The sequence below is a fragment of the Dasypus novemcinctus genome, chromosome X, assembly GCF_030445035.2.
Source record: "Dasypus novemcinctus isolate mDasNov1 chromosome X, mDasNov1.1.hap2, whole genome shotgun sequence".
NCBI lineage: Eukaryota > Metazoa > Chordata > Mammalia > Cingulata > Dasypodidae > Dasypus > Dasypus novemcinctus.
Window position 1 is genome coordinate 88695227 of NC_080704.1, and position 17984 is coordinate 88713210.

At 38.2% G+C, this 17984-nt stretch overlaps 1 protein-coding gene across 1 annotated transcript; it reads left to right on the plus strand.

Annotated features, from left to right (window-relative positions):
• Positions 1 to 15829: 15829 nt before the first annotated feature.
• Positions 15830 to 17216, plus strand: LOC101428211 (calmodulin-1-like). The gene has a single exon (XM_058292156.2). The coding sequence runs from the start codon at positions 15877 to 15879 to the stop codon at positions 16324 to 16326; it is 450 nt and encodes a 149-aa protein (XP_058148139.1). The 5' UTR covers positions 15830 to 15876; the 3' UTR covers positions 16327 to 17216.
• Positions 17217 to 17984: the final 768 nt, after the last annotated feature.

Genomic DNA, 17984 nt, shown 5'->3' on the forward strand with positions numbered 1-17984 from the left:
GTAAACTATGGACTATTATTTAATTTTAGTCTGTCAATATTGCAAATATTATGAGATTTATTATAGCAATTGGCTCATATGACTATTGGAATGGGCAGGCCACAAGCTGGGATCACTGTTGAAGTTTTTCAATGACTTCTCCAGGAGAAGCTGCTAAAGTAGAGGTGGAAATTCTTCCTTCTGATAACTGAAATAATCAATTATCCCTTTACAGCAGGGGTTCTTAATTCTTTTGGTCCAGGGATCACTTTGACAGTCAGATAAAAATCACAGATCCCTTCTCAGTGGCAGATAGTTTTATGACACTCAACTAGCATAGGGTCTAACAACTACCATAATTTTGAAGTATGGCTGAGGGTAAGTGATTTTTTAAGATATGCAACAACTGTAATGAGATATGAAATGAATACTACAGTAATTTATCGCATACATATACAAGTGAAGGAAATGTTAGATTTCAGTTAGAGGTCAGAGAAAATAAAGAAAATAAATTGATTTCTTTTTCAATTCAAGCCATGGACCCCCTGGAATCTTTCCAAGGACTCTTCCATGGAACTCTGCTTAAGAACTCCTGCTTTAAGACCTTCAACCGATTGGATGTACCCCTCCCAATGCTGAAGGTAATCTCCTTTGTTGACCATACATACAATAAGCCATAGGTGCCATTCAACTGACTAGTGATTTCAACCCACAAAATATCCTCACAGTAACAATCAGATCAGTGCTTGCTGGACCAAACAACTAGACACCATAACCTAATCAAGTTGACACATGATCTTAACCAGCATAGCTATATAACTAATATATTATAATAATATGATTTTGTCAATTGAAACAAAAGTTTACACTGTTACAAAATATTAAAAATAAGGAAAACTCAGATTGGGAGGGGAATATATTGGAACTTTGTACCTTTTTAAAAATTTAGAGCACTTAAAATTTTTTAACGTTACATTAAAAAAATATGAGGTCCCCATATAGCCCCAACCCCCTCACCCTACTCCTCCCACATCAACAAACTCTTTCATTATTGTGACACATTCATTGCAATTCATGAATACATTTTAGAGCATTACTGCACCACAAGAATAGTGGTTTATATTGTAATTTACACTCACCCAGTCCAACCAGTGGACCATGGCAGGACATTCAATGTCCAGCATCTGTTCCTGCAGTACCATTCAGAACAAGTCCAAGTCCTGGAAATGTCCCCACATCATATCGCTTCTTCCCACTCCCTACCCTCATTAGCTACCATGGCCCCTTGCTCCACATTAATGCTACATTTTCTTCCATTACTAATCACAAAGTTCCAGAATAGAATATCAGTAAGTCCACTCTAATCCACACTCTATTCCTCCATCCTGTGGACCCTGGGATGGTTATGTGCACACCACCTCTATATTGAGAGGGGGATTTAGATTCCACATGAATGATGGATACAATTCTCCTTCTTGCAGTTGTAGACACTCTTGGCTCCCTGGTGTGGTGAAGACCTTCTTCAACTCCCTGTTAGCTAGCTGGAGTTAGTTCATTAAACCAGGGGGTAGGAGTTGCAGGTCTGTTGAGGCTCAGGGCCTGGCTATCACATGGGCAGTCTAGAGATTCAGGTCCCCTGAGCATACACCAAACACCAGTGCCAACCACAGGCCTGGTAAAAGTAACAGGAGAGGCTTGTGAGCAAAGATCACATCTAAATTCAACTTCATCACAATCAGGAACAAAAACTCTGAAGTAGGGCCAACTGATATGGCACTGAACTCCATCTGTCATGACCATAGAACCTGTGAGTCTCTGTAGCCCTCAGAAGGACCAATACATGGGCTTGTATCTACTTTGGCTGTCTCTAGGACCCTGCTGAAGTGTGTGTAAGATTGACCCCTCTGCGACCTCCTGGCTCTTTTTTGGAAACTCATAGACATATAACCTCATTTGTCCTTTCCATTTCCCCCTTTTATTCAAGGTCAAAAAGCATTTTTGACACCCAATATTACATGTAGGCTGAGATATTCTGCTGGTCTGAGTTGACCATTTTATTCGAGGTTGTTTTCTAGTTAGATTATCAGCTGGTATTTGGTAATAATTGCTCAGAAACAGGGAGGCTCATCCCTGGGAGTCATGTCCCATGCTGTGGGGGATGTAATGCATTTACATGCTGAGTTTGGCTTTGAGACTGGCCACATTTGAGCAACATGGAGACTCTCAGGAGGTAATTCTTAGGCACACTGTTACTCTGGGCCTAGTTCTTATTTCAGGTACACAGGCTCACAAGCATAGTGATTAGTATCAAGGACTCACTGATGGATCATTCTTCTTTATTGGTTTTAGCCATTGCACTTGGGGGATTGTTGCTGTTACATTGGGGAATGTGATAGAACCCCTCCCAGGCTAGGAACTCAGTACACCCTTAGTTGTCATTTTTAACTGTAACCACTATGAAAATACCCAAACATTTTTATGTACCCTGTATACATGCCCTGGAGAACTCCCTTCCAATCATGTGCCTCCTATCAATAACATCCCACACCAGTATTCCTCCCCTGCCATAGCTGCAACTCTCTGTGATCCAAAACTTCTTTGAAAATGAAACTTAATATATTGTGAGGTTACATTAATAGTAAATGGAATATAGTGATGGGTTTAAAGCTTGGATATAGAATACATTTTAATTTAGAAAAATTAAAGTAAAAATAAATTGGGGTATCAAAAAATTAAAAAATTAAAAAGCTTTATTTTTGGTGTTTTTTTTATCACTGCTATAAGTGTTGCCCTGTATGTACAGTGGCAAGGCAATTTCTTCCATGTCTTCCTCAGTGTCTACATCATTTCATTTCATTTCATTTCATTTCTTTTTTTCTCTAATTATTAAGTTTTTCTTCACAAAAGTTTTAGATCACAGTAATTCATATATACAATATATGGTACTTGCACATATCCAGCCTTGAACACTTTGTCCCTTCCCCAGCAATGATCTTTTTACATGTTCATATTGTATTTGCTGCAACTGATGTACAGATATTGAGACAATAGCTTTCAAACATGGTTACACTTGGGTTTACATTACGGTTTACATTTTAGCCTGTAGGCTTTTATACATTTTTGGAGTACTTTAATGTGTCCTATATCTATCTTTGCATAATCTTGTGGAACACTTCCATTGCCCCACAGTTACACTGATTCCATCTATTCAATACATATTTCCCCCTCCCCTCAGGACCCTCAATGACAATCAATAATCATTACTTGAAGGACCATACTCAGGGATACTTGCAACAAGGTTGAGGGCTTGAAATGCTAGATGGCCTAACCCACTGTGAGTCACCAATTTTCTCAAGAGATGTAATTCTCTCTATTTGAGAACATCAAACTTCCCCAGAATGTGGGTATACCTTCACTCTCATTGTATGGGTCTCCATCCAATGATATAATCGACTGTGACAAAATGAGTACTAACACACTCCCTAGAGGCCTTCCCTGTGTCAAATTCTCCCCTTTAAGTAACTTAAACAGGTAATCTTCCTTATTATATTTTTGAAAAAGTTTTCTCAATATTATATTGTCAACCACACACCTGAAAATCTCCTATGTTCAAATGTTTCCCCCACCGTCCCCTATTTCTTGAGCCTTCTTATCCATCCTCCAATCCCTATCCTCCTTCAAACCCACAAAGCCCCGCCCAAAGGTATCCCTATGCCCCAATTTTATCCCTTCCCTGTACAAACACTTACCTCCAACTTATCAAAGATTTCACTCAGGAAGGGGTCAGCTTGCAATCTTCCTTTACCCCCCCCAAATTCCTTCAAGCCTATCATCCGGTCTCCAGTTCTCTGAGACAACTTGGTTTACTTATTTCATATCAGAGAGGTCATGTAGTATTTGTCCTTCAATACCTGGCTTACTTCATTCAACGTAAGGTTCTCAAGATTCATCCATGTTATCACATGTTTTTATTGTATTCATTCTTATAGCTGAGTACTATTCCATTCTATGTATATACCACATTATATTTATCCATTCATCTGTTGAGGGTCATTTGGGTTGATTCCAATTTTTGGCAATAGTGAATAGTGCTGCTATGAACATTGGTGTGCATATATCAGTTTGTGTCCTTGCTTTCATTTCTACTGGATATATGCCCAGCAGTGGAATTGCTGGGTCATATGGCAAATCTGTAGCTAGTTTTTTGAGAAATCACCTAACTGTCCTCCAGAATAGCTGTATCCTTCTGAATTCCCACCAGCAATGGGTGAGTGTTCCCATTCCTGCACATCCTCTACAGCACTTGTAGTCTTCTGTTTTTTTTCATATCAGCCAGTCTTATGGGAGTAAGATGGTATCTCATTGTAGTTTTGACTTACATTTCCCTAATAGCTAGGGATTTTAAGCATTTTTCATGGACTTTTTAGCCATTTGTATTTCTTCTTTGGAGAAGTGGCTGTTTAAATTTTTTTCCCATTTTTTAAATGGGTTGTATGTCTTTTTGTTTTCAAGATACAGGAGCTCTTTATATACGCAGGATATAAGTCTTCTATCAGATATATGGTTACCAAATATTTTCTCCCATTGTGTAGGCTCTCTTTTCACTTTCTTGACAAACTCCTTTGATGTGCAGAAGGCATCAGTTTTGAGGAAGTCCCATTTATCTATTTGTACTTTTGCTGCTTGTGCTTTTTGTGTGAAGTTCATGAAGCCATTTCCTATTACAAGGTCCTGTAGATGGTTCCCTACATTTCTTTCCAAAGTCATGATGGTCTTGGTTCTTATATTTAGACCTTTGATCCATCTTGAGTTGATTGATTTTGTATAAGGTGTGAGTTGGTAATCCTCCTTCATTCTTGTACATAAGGATATCCATTTCTCTGGACACCATTTTTTGAAGAGGACATTCTTTCCAAGTTATGTGGGTTTGGTGGCCTTGTCAAATATAATATGACTGTATATATGAGGATCTAAATCAGGACTTTCAATTCAGTTCCATTGGTCTGTGTGTGTATCCTTGTGCCAATACCATGCTGTTTTCTCTATTGTAGCTTTTTCGTATGTTTTGAAGTTATAGTGTGATTCCTCCAATTTCATTTTTCTTCTTCAAAATGTCTTTGGCTATTCAGGACCTCTTTTCTTTCCACATAAATTTCATAGCTGGTTTCTCTAATTCACTGAAGAATGCCGTGTTGATTTTTATTGGGATTGCATTAAATGTGTAGATCAGTTTTGGTAGGATAGTCAATAATATTTAGTCTTCCTATCCATGAACAGGGAATATTCTTCCATTTATTTAGGTCTTCTTTGATTTCCTTGAACAGTGTTTTGTAGGTCTGTATGTATAAGTTTTTACATCTTTAGTTAAATTTATCCCTAGGTATTTGATTTTTTTATTTACTATTGTAAATGTTATTTGTTTCTTGATTTCCTCCTGAGATTGCTCATTATTGGTGTACAGAAATGCTACTGATTTTTGCACATTGATCTTATAACCTGCGACTTTACTGAACTCCTTTGTGAGTTCTATAAACTGTCTTGTATACTTCTCAGGGTTTTCTATGTATAGGATCCTGTCATCTGCAAATAATAAGATTAAATTTTGACTTCTTCCTTTCCAGTTTCAGTGCCTTTTATGTCTGGTTCTTGCCTCAGTGCTTGAGCAAGTACTTCTAAGACAATGTGAAATAGAAGGGGTGACAGTAGGCTTCCTTGTCTTGTTCCTGAATTTAGAGGGAAATATTTTAGGATTTCACCATTGTAAATGATGTTGGATGTCGGTTTTTCATATATACCCTTTATCATGTTCAGAAAATTTACTTCTATTCTGATCTTTTGCACTGTTTTTATTGAGAAAGCATGCTGTATTTTGTCAAATGCTTTTCCTGCAACTATAGACATGATTGTGTGATTTTTTCCCTTCAATCTGTGTATATGGTGTATTACATTAATTGATTTTCTTATTTTGAACTATCCTTGCATACCAGGAATGAATCCCACTTGGTTGTGGTGTATAACTCTTTTAATATGTTGTTGAATAATTAGCAAGTATTTTGTTGAGGATTTTCCTGTCTGGGTTCATTAGAGAGATTGTTCCATAATTTTCATTTCTTGTCGTATCTTTGTTTGGCTTTGGTACTAGGGGAAAGTTGGCATCATAGAATGAGTTAGGTAATGTTCCTTCTGCTTCCACTTTTTGGAAGAGTTTCAGCAAGATTGGTGTTAGTTCTTTCTGGAATGTTTTGTAGATCACCTGTGAAGTTGTCTGGCCCAGGGCTCTTCTAATTTGGAAGGTTTTTAATGACTGATTCTATCTGTTTACTTGTGATTGGATTGTTGAGATTGGCAATTTCTTCTTTAATCAATGTAGGCTGCTTATGTGTTTCTAGGAATTTGTCCATTTCCTCTAATTTGTCCTTATTATTGGAATGTAGTTTTTCAAAGTATCCTCTTATGATAGTCTTTATTTCTCTGAGGTCAGTGGTTTTATCTCCTTTCTCATTGCTTATTTTGTGTATTTACATCTTTTTTTCTTTGTTAGTCTAGCTAAGGACTTGCCAATTTTATTGATCTTCTCAATGAACCAGCTCTTGATTTTGTTTATTTTTTCAAGTGCGTTCTTATTTTCTATTTCATTTAGTTCTGCTCTGATCTTTGTTATTTCTTTCTCTTATTCCTTTGGGGTTACTTTGTTGTTTTTTACTAATTCCTGCAAGTGTGCTGTTAGTTCTTCAATTTTTGCTCTTTCTTCTTTCTGGATGTATGAATTTATGGCTATAAATTTTGCTCTCTGTTCTTCTTTTTCTGTATCCTATAAATTTGGATATATTGTGTTATCATTTTCATTAATTCCAAGGTAGTTATTAATTTCTTTTGAGATTTCCTCCTTGACCCACTGTTTTTCTAAGAGTATGTTGTTTAATTTCTATATCTTGGTGTTAAATCTGGGCCTCTGGTCCTTGAAGATTTCCAGCTTTACTCCACTTTCATCAGGGAAATTATTTTGTATGGTTTCGATCTTTCTGAATTCATTGTGACTTCATTTTTGGCCTAGCTTATGGTCTATCTTGGAGAATATTCCTAATGCACTTGAGGAAAATGTATATCCTGCTGTATTTGGGTGTAATGTTCTGTATATGACCTTTAGGTCCAACTCCTCTAATATACTGTTAAAAGTTTTTGTTTCTTTATTGATTCTCTTTTGACGTATTATGTCCAAACTTGTTAGTGGTATATTTAAGCCCCCCACAATAATTGTAGAGGCATCTATTCTTTCATTTAGATTTTCCAGTGTATTCCTTATGTATTTGGAGCCACCCTTGTTAGGAGCATAAATGTTCATGATTGTTTGTTTCACTAATATGTAGTGTCCATCTTCGTATCTCACAATTGTTTTGCATTTAAAGTCTATTTTGTCTGATATTAATATTGCTACTCCTGCCCTTTTTTGGTTATTGTTTGCTTGTAAGATAGTTTTCCAGTTGCTCACTTTCAACCTCCTTGAATCCATGGGTCTAAGATATGTTTCTTGTACACAGTATATAGATGGGTCATATTTCCTTATCCAATCTTCCAGTGTGAGTCTTTTGAGAGGTGAATTTACTTCTTTGACATTCAGTGTTATTACTTTCAAGGAATTATTTATATTAGCCATATTTTCTTTGGATTTGTGTTTGTCTTATTTGCTTTGATTTTTTTCTTTTTTTGTTTTTTAGTTGATCTTATACTCTTCACCAACTCTGCCTCTCCTGGTTTTTTCTTTCTTCCTCTTTAGAATTTTTTGAAGGGCAGGATTCTTGTTGGGATACTCTCTTAGTTTCCATTTATCTGTGAATGTTTTGAACTCTCCATCATTTATGAATGCTAGCTTCGCTGGATAGAGTATTCTTGATTGAAATTTTTTTTCTTTTAGTACCTTAACTATATCATACCACTGCCTTCTTGCCTCCATTGTTTCAGATGAGAAATCAGCACTTAATGTTATGGAGAACCACATTTGTATGTGATGGTTCTCTTTTCTCTTACTACTTTTAGAATTTTCTCTTTGTCTTGAGCATTGGATAAATTGACAAGTATATGTGTTGGGGTAGGCCTGTTGGGATTTATGCTGTTGGGGTGCAATTGCTTCCTGAACATGTACATACATTTCCCTCAGTAGATTTGGGAAGTTTTCAGACATTATTTCCTCCAATATCCCTTCTGTCCCCTTTCCCTTCTCTTCTCCTTCTGGGATGCCTATAATGCAAATGATTTTGCGTTTTGCATTTTCTTTCAGGTCCCTAATTCCCAGCTTGATTTTTTTCTATCTTTTTATCAATCAGTTCTATTATCTGTTTGATTTCAGATGTACTGTCTTCCACACCACCAATTCTCTCCTCTGCATCTTCTAATCTGCTGTTATTTGCTGAGAGTGTATTTTTTTATCTCTTGAACTGTGTTGTTCATCTCCATCATGTCCGTTATCTTTTTGTGTATGATTGCAATTTCTTCTGTATTCTCTCCAACTGCTTTCTTCGTATTCTTAATCTCTCCTTTCACTTCATCAAATTGGTCATTAATATATGTTTAAAAAGCTTTAATTACCTGTTGATGTTCTACTCCTCTTCCTGGTTTTTAGTTTATTCATTGGGTTGGGGCATGTTTTCCTTATTATTGGTTTGGTTTTCAGTCTTTTTGTTGCTGTATGGTCATCATTTTATCTTGACTGGTTTAATCAGTTCCTTAACTTCTTTGTTTAGTCTTTGGGTTTTTTTGCTGTATGGTGGCCAAAATCAATACACAAAGGAAAAAGGAAATGGAGAATGAGAAAACACAGCAACTGTGAAGTGCTTCCTGCAGCACCTAATATAAAAAGAAACAAAGAAAGAAGAAGAAGAAAAAAAGGGAGGAGGGCAAAAAAACGGGGGGGAGCCATCAAGAAAAAGCAAAAGAGAAAAAAGTGAAAAGAAAAAAAAAGAAAAGAAAAGAAAAGAAAAGAAAAGAAAAGAAAAGAAAAGAAAAGAGGGCCTTTGGCAGGTAAAGAAGAAGGAAAAACCAGAAGACAAACCAATGACAACAACAACAACAAAAAACAAAGTTTCAAGCTAGGAATCCACTTTACAGTTAAGTAAAATGCTTAGCAATTTGATGTTCCCCCTTTCTCCCTTCCTCACTTCCCTCTCTCCCAGGGCAGCAGGAAAGCTGTGTTAAGGGTCTGGTAGGAGATTCAAGTGCATCATGGTGATCCAACTCAGCACAGAAGACAATGACTCTTATTTCCAGCGAGAGAGCACCTACACCTCACCAGGAACTCCAAACATGTTATTGGAAGCTTGGAAAGCACATCCTATGGTCCCTCTCCCTTAGGAATGCTAGGGGAGGGTTAACTGATATTCTGACTCCTTCTTCTCCCAGACCAAGTTTCCTATCCCAGGGCATTTAGGTGAATTGGGCTTTATGAACAGCTTCGCCTCTGCTTTCTTCCCAGGCGCTCCCCAAGGCATCTGGTATGCTCCTCCAAGCTCAAAAAGTAAAAATTAAAAACAACAGAAAATTGAATCCACTCACCTAGCCCTTCTGCATCTCCCATGAAATCTCTTGCACTCACAGAGTCAGTCCAAAACTGGAGGGCTAGGACAATCATAGACCTCAGGGAGGTCCTGGATTCAGGAATGGGAAATCTGGAATAGTGTGGACTCAAAGTGTGTGGGTTTGTGGAATATGGGCTATGGGGCCTTAGGGGACACAGACCACGGAACCATGCATCCAGGAAACACAGGGTTTGGGAACGCCTCTGCACAACCAACAGTTTTCAGGGAACACTGGGGCTGCCAGTCCTAGGGGAAAGGATCCTAGGGGGAAGGATCCTAGGGACCTAAAACTGTACCTCTAGCAAGCACCACTTCTATCAGTGTCTCTCCAAATCGATGTCCAGACACCTCCTGCCCTGCAAGACCCTGAAACAACCTGCTCTGGCAGGACTCCAACCCCACCCAGGCACTTCTTTGCAGGAGAGATTATGAGGTGCACTCACTCAGATACAATCTAGTCCCACCCTCCTCTAGTGGATCAACTTTGTACCTTTTGCATGCTTTCTCTGTAAACTTACAACTACCTTAATTTTTTTAAAAAAGCACCAGGAAACTACCCAGAATGAAGCAAAAAGAGACAAAGAGATGGAAAAGTAAGAAGGAGAGGTTAAGAAAAATGGAGTATAGAATGACAAGGTCCAACATACGACCAACTGAAATTTCAAGAAGAACAAATGAAGAGAATGAGGGAGAGGTAATATTTAAAAAGGTAAGTTTTCCAGAGTTGGTAAGTGAAATGAATCTTCAGATTTAGGAAGTGCAGTAAATCTAGATGAGGATAAATAAAAATACATACAAAATTAGTCATATCATAGTGACACTGTTGAACACCAAAGACAAAGAAATAAGAGGGGCAGGGCAAGATGGTGGCTGAGTGAGCACACCTGACAATCTCTCCTGCAAAGAAGCAGCTGGGAAGAGTTGGAAATTCTTTGGTACCAGGCTGTTTCAGGATTTGGGAGGGCAGGAGGTGTCTGGACAAGGATTCAGTGGGAAGGTAACAGAGAAAATTCGTGTATAAGATAAAATTGAGGCTCTCTTACATGGAGGTGGGGGTTGCGTGAGGGACGCTCCCTCCGGGGATGGGCGGAGCTGCAGCACCAGTGCTACGGCAGTGATTCCTGGAGGCTCTGCGGTACTGGGGAATTCATAATCCCCGAGAGGGCTATTGGGGGGCTAACAGGGCAGGAGGCTTTCGCAGACCGATTTGTCAGACAGACGGGAGTTTTATTGGGAGGCGGGGAAATTTTGATTGCGGACAAAAATAATAGCGCTTCCGGCTAGAGCCCCACCCCCAAGGCCAGCTACCGATCTGCAGTGGCCTTAAATTGCTCACAATAAAGAGAAGTCACAAGGAGACTATTTCAGGGACTGGCAGGGTGGGAGACGTCTGGAAGCCAATTAGGGGAATATTTTGCGAAGCGTGGGAAGTTCAGTTTCGGACTCTGATATCGGTGTTTCCAACTGGAAACTGGAGCCCCGCCCCCTGGGCCTGGTTACTGATCTGCAGCATCATTAAATTGGCTTCAGTGTAGAGGTGCCCCCAGGTGGCCATTTTGGGGGGCTTAAAGGGCGGGAGATGTCCTGAAGTCGAATTGGTGATACAGCCACAGAAGAGGCCTGAGTGAGAGGGTGAATTGTGGGGTTCTGACACATAGGTCAGAGTTTGCTGATGTGACCTCCCCCATAGGGCTGGGCCCCAGCTGTGGGGATCCCTGAACGCTGTGTTGCACTGCGGTGCTCCCAGGCTCCCTGTCAACCAGATTTGAGGTTGCCAGGTATGAGACCCCTAAACCCTGGTGGCCCACACCCCAGAGACTCACACCTCTTGAGCCTGCAATATCACAGACTTTCCATCCCTGAATCCATCACACCCTGAGGTCATTCTGAGATCTGAGGTCCTTGAATGTCCTAGTCCTCAATGTTAGCATTTTTTCTTTTTTGTTTTCTTTGTTTTGTTTTGTTATTTTTATTTTATTTCTTATTTTTTATTGTCCTGATTGCTAACATTACATTATCTCCTAGTTTTTTCTCACATTGTATCCCCAAAAGTCTTTTTTTTTCTTCAGTTATTTAGGGGGGGTTTTGATGTTGCTGTTGTGGTTGTTCTATATCTTTTTTTCTTTTACTCACTTGTTCCCCTCCCTTTACCCACCCACTTTTTCTTTCTTTCTTTCTTCTCTTTTTTTTTTGTCTCTTGTCCCTCATTTTCATCTCTTTTTATTTTATCTTAATTATACAATAGGTGCTGCAGGGAACACCTCACATTTGCTGGGTTTCCTCATCCTCCGTTGGCTCATTTCTGTGTGAATTGATTTTGGCTACCTACACTATCCCCTTTCCCCCACATCTTGATATCCTCCATCATCTACTGTCTCTCCTATACTCCACCTCCCTTTCTTTGATCCCCAAAGTGTCTAACTCTTAATTTCTAATACCTTTGTTTTGTTTCCTATCTTTTATCCACTCTTGAAACTATTGCCTTTCTTTTCTCTTTCCCTCTCTCATGAAAGCACTAGCTTTTTAATTCATACAATATTCCTCCTATATTCAGTTGACTACCTCATTATAGGTACTCTACCTACTGGTATAACTCTACACAACTTACATGAATCTGATATCCATCCTCCCAGATCTCATAATGTTGCTCTGTTAACATTTATTACCAATACTACTTTACACATTTTCCTTGCTTACACAATTGCCTTTCCCTGGCCGTAATACTTTCCTTCAAAGTGAACTCAGCCAGCAATAAGAAATTAGAATAAGAAGAACAAAGTGACAAAGAGAAGATATAACACTTACGCAAAAACAACAGCTAATTAATCCCCAAGACTAGACAAAGAAGCTAAGGAACTGATTAAGCCTGTCAAGATAAAATGATGACCAGACAGCAACAAAAATCTACAAACCAAACCAGTAATCAGGAAAACATGGCTGATTCCAAAGAACAAACTAAAAACCAGGAAGGGGAACAGAACTTCACACAAGTAATTAAAGGTCTCAGAACACATATCACGGGCAAATTTAATGAAGTAAAGGAAGAGGTTAACAATATGAAGACAACACTTGGAGGGGAAATTGCAGACATATGCAAAAAGATAACAGATGTGATGGGAATGAACACCACAGTTCAAGAAATCAAAAACACACACACAGCAAATAACAGCAGATTAGGAAAGGCGGAGCAGAGAGTTAGTGATGTGGAAGACAGTACATCGGAAAACAAACAGATAGTAGAGTTGATCGATAAAAAGACAGAAAAAAATCAAGCTAGGACTTAGGGACCTGAATGACAATGCAAAATACACAAACATACGTATTATAGGCATCCCAGAAGGAGAAGAGAAGGGAAAGGGGTCAGAAGGAATGTTGCAAGAAATAATGGCTGAAAAATTCCCAAATCTACTGAAAGAGACAGATGTACATATCCAAGAAGTGCAGCACGCTCCAAACATCATAAACTCCAACAGGCCCACCCCAAGACATATACTTGTCAAATTATCCAATGCTCAAGACAAAGAGAAAATTCTAAAAGCAGCAAGAGAAAAGAAAATCATCACATACAAGGGAAGCTCCATAAGATGAAGTGCTGATTTCTCATCTGAAACCATGGAGGCAGGAAGGCAGTGGTATGATACAGTTAAGGTACTAAAAGAAAAAAATTCCAACCAAGAATACTCTATCCAGCTAAACTAGCATTCAAAACTGATGGAGAGTTCAAAATATTCACAGATAAACAGAAATTGAAAGAGTATGCCAACAAGAAACCTCCCCTTCAAGAAATTCTAAAGGGAGTTCTGCAGGAAGAAAGGAAAAAACAGGACAGGCAGAGTTGGAGGAGAGTGTAAGAGCAACACAAAAGACAAAAAGAGAAGAAAAAACAAACAAAAAAATACGACAAACAGAAGTCCAATGAAAATATGGCTAACATAAATAATTCCTTGAAAGTAATAACACTGAATGTCAATGGATTAAACTCACCTATCAAAAGATTCAGACTGGGACATTGGATAAGGAAATATGACCCATCTATATGCTGTCTACAAGAGACACATCTTAGAGCCAGAGACTCATGGAAGCTGAAAGTCAATGGTTGGAAAACAATCTTGCAAGCAAACAATAAGCAAAAAATGCAGGAGTAGCTATATTAATATCAGACAAAATAGACTTTAAATGTGAAAAAATTGTGAGAGACAAAGAAGGATACTACATTTTAGTGAAAGGGACAATCTGTCAAGAAGAACAAACAATCATAAATATTTATGCTCATAACAAGGGCGCCTCTAAATACATGAGGCAAACGCTGGAAAAACTAAGTGAAAGAATAGATGCATCTACAAGTATAGTGGGAGATTTTAATATACCACTATCAACTCTGGACAGAACATCTCAAAAGCAAATCACTTAAGAAACAAAATATTTGAACAGTATATTACAGGAGCTGAATCTAATAGACATATACAGATCATTACACCCTAACACAGCAGGATATACATTTTTCTCAAGTGCACATGGATCATTCTCCAAGATAGACCATCTGCTAGGCCACAAAGAAAGGCTTAATGAATTCAGAAAGATCGAAAGCATAAAAAATAATATCTCTGACTACAGTGGAGGGAAGCTGGAAATCTGCAAGGGCCAGAGGCCCAGATTTCACCCCAAGATATGGGTATTAAACAGCACACTCTTAGAAAAACAGTGGGTCAAAGAGGAAATCTCAAAAGAAATCAATGACTACCTTGAAACAAATGATAATGATAACACAACATACCAAAATTTATGGGATGCAGCAAAAGCAGTACTGAGAGGGAAATTTATAGCCATAAATTCATACATCAAAAAAGAAGAGCAAAAATTGAAGAACTAACTGCACATTTGGAGGAATTAGAAAAACAACAACAAAGTAATCCCACAGGAAGAATAAGGAAGGAAATAACAAAGATCAGAGCAGAACTAAATGAAATAGAAAATAAGAAAGCACTTGAAAATATAAACAAGACCAAGAGCACTTGAAAATATAAACAAGACCAAGAGCTGGTGTTTTGAGAAGATCAATAAAATTGACAAACCTTTAGTGAGACTAACAAAGAAAAAACACGAGAAGATGCAAATACACAAAATAAGAAATGAGAAAGGAGATATCACCACTGACCCCACTGAAATAAAGACTATCATAAAAGGATACTTTGAAAAACTATATTCCAACAAAAATGACAATTCAGAGGAAATGGACAAATTCCTAGAAACACATAAGCAGCCCATATTGATGAAAGAAGAAATTGATGATCTTAACAAACCAATCACAAGTAAAGAGACAGAATCTGTCATTAAAAACCTCCCAACTAAGAAGAGCCCAGGGCCAGACGTCTTCACAGGTGAATTCTACAAAACTTTCCGGAAAGAACTAACACCAATCCTGCTTAAACTATTCCAAAAAATCGAAACAGAAGGAGCATTGCCTAACTCCTTCTTTGATGCCAACATTACCCTAGTACCAAAGCCAAACAAAGACACCACAAGAAAGGAAAATTACAGACCAATTTCTCTAATGAACCTAGATGCAAAAATACTTAATAAAATAATTGCTAATAGTATTCAACAACACATTAAATGAATTATATGCCACGACCAAGTGGGATTCATTCCAGGTATGCAAGCATGGTTCAACATAAGAAAGTCAATCAATGTAAGACACCTTATAAACAGATTGAAGGGGAAAAAATCACATGATTATATCTATAGATGCAGAAAAAGCATTTGACAAAATACAGCACCCTTTCTTGATAAAAACAATCCAAGAGATCGGAATACAAGGAAATTTTTTGAACATGATAAAGAGTATATATGAAAAACCTACAGCCAACATTGTTTAAAATGGAGAAATACTAAAATCCTTCCCTCTAAAGTCAGGATGAAGACAAGGATGCTCACTGACTTCCCTTCTATTTAACATTGTCTTAGAAGTACTTGCTCGAGCACTGAGGCAAGAACTAGATATAAAAGGCATTCAAATTGGAAAGGAAGAAGTCAAAATTTCATTATTTGCAGATGACATGCTCCTATACATAGAAAACCCTGAGAGGTCTACAACAAAGCTTCTAGAACTCATAAATGAGTTTAGTAAAGTCGCAGGTTATAAGATCAATGTGCAAAAATCAGTAGCATTTCTGTACACCAATAATGAGCAAGATCAGGGGGAAATCAAGAAACAAATACCCAGCGGCAGCAGCCACCACCGCAGCCGCGGAAGCACCCCCACGGTCACAGCCCCTGCGCTGGTGCAGCCGCCATTGCACCCTCCGCTCTTCCTCCCTTCACCCGCACCATGGCTGATCTGCTGACCGAAGAACAGATCGCTGAATTCAAGGAGGCTTTCTCCCTATTTGATAAAGATGGTGATGGCACCATCACAACAAAGGAACTTGGAACCATCATGAGGTCACTGGGTCAGAACCCAACAGAAGCTGAATTACAGGATCTGATCAACAAAGTGGATGTCGATGGTAATGGCACCATTGACTTCCCAGAATTTTCGACTATGATGGCCAGAAAAATGAAAGACACAGATAGTGAAGAAGAAATCCGCGAGGCATTCCGAGTCTTTGACAAGGATGGTAATGGTTACATCAGTGCGGCAGAGCTGTGTCACGTCATGACAAACTTAGGAGAAAAACTAACAGATGAAGAAGTAGATGAAATGATCAGAGAAGCAGATATTGATGGGGATGGACAAGTCAACTATGAAGAATTCGTACAGATGATGACTGCAAAATGAAGACTTACTTTCAACTTCTTTTCCCCCCCCCTAGAAGAATCAAATTGAATCTTTTACTTACCTCTTGCAAAAAAAAAAGTTCATTTATCCATTCTGTTACTGTATAGCAAAACTGAATGTCAAAAGTACCTTCTGTCCACACACACACACAAAATCTGCATGTATTGGTTGGTGGTCCTGTCCCCTAAAGATCAAGCTACACATCAGTTTTACAATATAAATACTTGTACTACCTTAATGATAAAGAAGCACTTAGTGGACTCCCTAAAGTTCATTTGCTAATGATTAATACACTGTTTGGGCTGGCCAGTTTTTCAAGCATGCAGCTTGACGATTGAGCAGTCAGGCATTTGTATTAAAAACGAAAAATGAAAAAACAAATTCAAAACCTATTCAAATGGGTTCTATTCAATTCGTTAGCATAAATTGTCGTAGCTGGTTTACTGAAAACAACTTCTAAAATTGGTTTACCTCAGGATGATGTGCAGAAAAATGGGTGAAGGATAAACTGTTGTGACATAGCCCCGCTGGTAGGACGGTCCTCTCGTACTTCCGTGCGCTCTGACACATGGTGACAGTGATGCAGCCTGAGGGCGTGCCCGCGTGCATGGGGTTTGCGTTGCTTGCATTGTACTAGTGTGTATGGGGTCGGGCTTTCACTGTCACATCTTTTTAAAAAGAAACCTTTACTAAGGGAGCATCTTTGGACTCTCTATTTTTAAAACCTCCTGAACCATGACTTGGAGCCGGCAGAGTAGGCTGTGGACTTGAGGACAATTGTCAGCATTGCTGTTCAAGAAATTACAATTTCCGTCCATTCCAAGTTGTAAATGCTAGTCTTTTTTTTTTTTTCCAATAAAAGACCATTAACTTAAAAAAAAAGAAACAAATACCATTCACAACAATAAATTAAAATTTTAAATATTTAGGAATAAATTTAACTAAAAATGTAAAATACTTATACACTGAGAAGTATACAAGACTGTTCAAGGAAGTCAAAGAAGACCTAAATAAATGGAAGAATATTCCCTGTTCATGAATAGGAAGACTAAATATTATTAAGATATCTATCCTACCAAAACTGATCTACATATTCAAAGTATTCCCAATAAAAATCAACAAAGCCTTCTTTAAGGAACTAGAAAAACTAACTATGAAATTTATTTGGAAAGGAAAGAGGCCCCGAATAGCCAAAGACATATTGAAAAAGAAAAACAAAATTGGAGGAATCACACTACCTGACTTGAAAACATACTACAAAGCATGATATTGTCATAAGGAGAGACAAACAGACCAATGGAATCGAAATGAAAGTTCTGATATAGAACCTCATATATATATAGCCATATAATATTCAAGAAAGCCACCAAACCCTCTCAACTGGGAGAGAATGGCCTATTCAACAAATGGTGCCTGGAGAACTGGATATCCATATGTAGAAGAATGAAAGAGGATTACCATCTCACACCTTATACAAAGATCAATTCAAGATGGATCAAACACCTAAATATAAGAGCCAAACCATAAATACTTTGGAAAGCAGTGTAGGGAAACATCTCCAAGACCTTGTAATAGGAAATGGCTTCATGAACATCACACCAAAAGCACGAGCAGCAAAAGAACAAATAGATAAATGGGACTTCCTCAAAATTAAAGCC

Coding starts and splice junctions, on each gene's coding strand:
- LOC101428211 (XM_058292156.2), top strand. CDS start 15,877: ATGGCTGATCTGCTGACCGAAGAACAGATCGCTGAATTCAAGGAGGCT.